We start from the raw sequence: 1417 nt of genomic DNA on the forward strand, positions 1-1417 counted from the left end.
AAGAGACTTCCCGGCTCAGGGCACTCCTTCCTTCCTGCCAGCCTTCATTTAATGATTTTGTACCCATAGGTGCTAAAAATCACCCGCAAAAATCCACACTGAAAACCAAGCTTGAGAAATGTAGCAATAACCAACGCTTTTAGTAGAAAAATAAAGATTTCCTGCCCATCAGATGCAAATAGCAAGCACAGAGTTAAAAATAGAGTGGCGCGGAGAAGTCTGCAAAACAAGAGACGGAGGATTGCGTTAGCGACAGACCAGTTCACGCCGGAGCCGCGGCTAGCAGCGTCGCGGTCGGACTCGGCCGCTGCGCGGTACTCTGAGGAAAAGCTACCGCCAGGCAAGAGTCGGCTCCGGGCCTGTGGTGCGTGGCCGGCCCCCTTCCCTCACGGCCGGCCCGGGCGCCTGCGGCTCTCGGGGCTCGCCCTGCGGGCGGGATCCGGGTGCGGGCCGGGCGGGCCTGACTGCGGAGGCGGGAAGCTCGGCCGGGCCCGTCTCGGGAGTGTTTTGAACGCAGGGTGCGAGGCGGCAGCTCGGAGCAGGGCTCGCGGCTTGGAAGCCGGGGGCTTTCCTGTCAGAAAGGGCCGGGCGGGGGCGGCGGGCCCGGGGGGTGGGGGGCGGCGGCGTTTGGGCGGGAAGCCGCCCCGCCCGCCAGCGCCCGCCGCGCTCTCCCGCCAGGTGGACGCGCCGCCGCCGCCGCAGCAGCAGCATCATGGGGAAGGGCGACCCCAACAAGCCGCGGGGCAAGATGTCCTCGTACGCCTTCTTCGTGCAGACCTGCCGGGAGGAGCACAAGAAGAAACACCCCGACTCCTCGGTCAACTTCGCCGAGTTCTCCAAGAAATGTTCCGAGAGATGGAAGGTGAGCGCGAGGGTCCTCACGCGGGCAGGTGGCCGTGACTTTGAACTTGCCTCCGCCGCCGACTGGCCCCAGTGTTTTATTCAGAGTCTGAGGCACAGGACTTCGGGCTGCTGGTGTAGTTTAAGACGACGGAGGCAAATGTGGCCCTGAAGAGAAAGAACGCTGCCTTTTCGGGGACGGATGTCAGTTTACAGTATTGCGTTTTCACTGCTGCTTTCATGCCCACAGACCATGTCTGCCAAGGAAAAATCCAAGTTTGAAGATATGGCAAAAAGTGACAAAGCTCGCTATGACAGGGAGATGAAGAATTATGTTCCTCCCAAAGGTGACAAGAAGGGAAAGAAAAAAGATCCCAATGCGCCTAAAAGGCCTCCGTAAGTTTTGTTTGTTTGTTTGTTTTTTCAGTCAACTGAATTGCCCGCATGATTTTTCATTCAGGTCATTACAGCTCTGCTCCTTCCTTTCAGATCTGCCTTCTTCCTGTTTTGCTCCGAACATCGCCCGAAGATCAAGAGCGAACACCCTGGCTTATCCATTGGCGATACTGCCAAAAAA

The 1417-nt window shown here is 58.2% G+C and overlaps 1 protein-coding gene across 1 annotated transcript in view; it reads left to right on the forward strand.

Annotated features, from left to right (window-relative positions):
* The first annotated feature begins 224 nt into the window (after positions 1-224).
* HMGB2 (high mobility group box 2) overlaps positions 225-1417 on the forward strand; it is a 1822-nt gene continuing 629 nt past the window's right edge. Inside the window, exons 1-4 of the mRNA XM_028493489.2 lie at positions 225-340; positions 679-862; positions 1091-1236; positions 1330-1417. Coding sequence (XP_028349290.1) covers positions 713-862; positions 1091-1236; positions 1330-1417 — 384 coding nt within the window. The 5' untranslated portion in view covers positions 225-340; positions 679-712. The remainder of the gene's footprint in view (positions 341-678; positions 863-1090; positions 1237-1329) is intronic.

The sequence above is a fragment of the Physeter macrocephalus genome, chromosome 9 (genome assembly GCF_002837175.3).
Source record: "Physeter macrocephalus isolate SW-GA chromosome 9, ASM283717v5, whole genome shotgun sequence".
NCBI lineage: Eukaryota > Metazoa > Chordata > Mammalia > Artiodactyla > Physeteridae > Physeter > Physeter macrocephalus.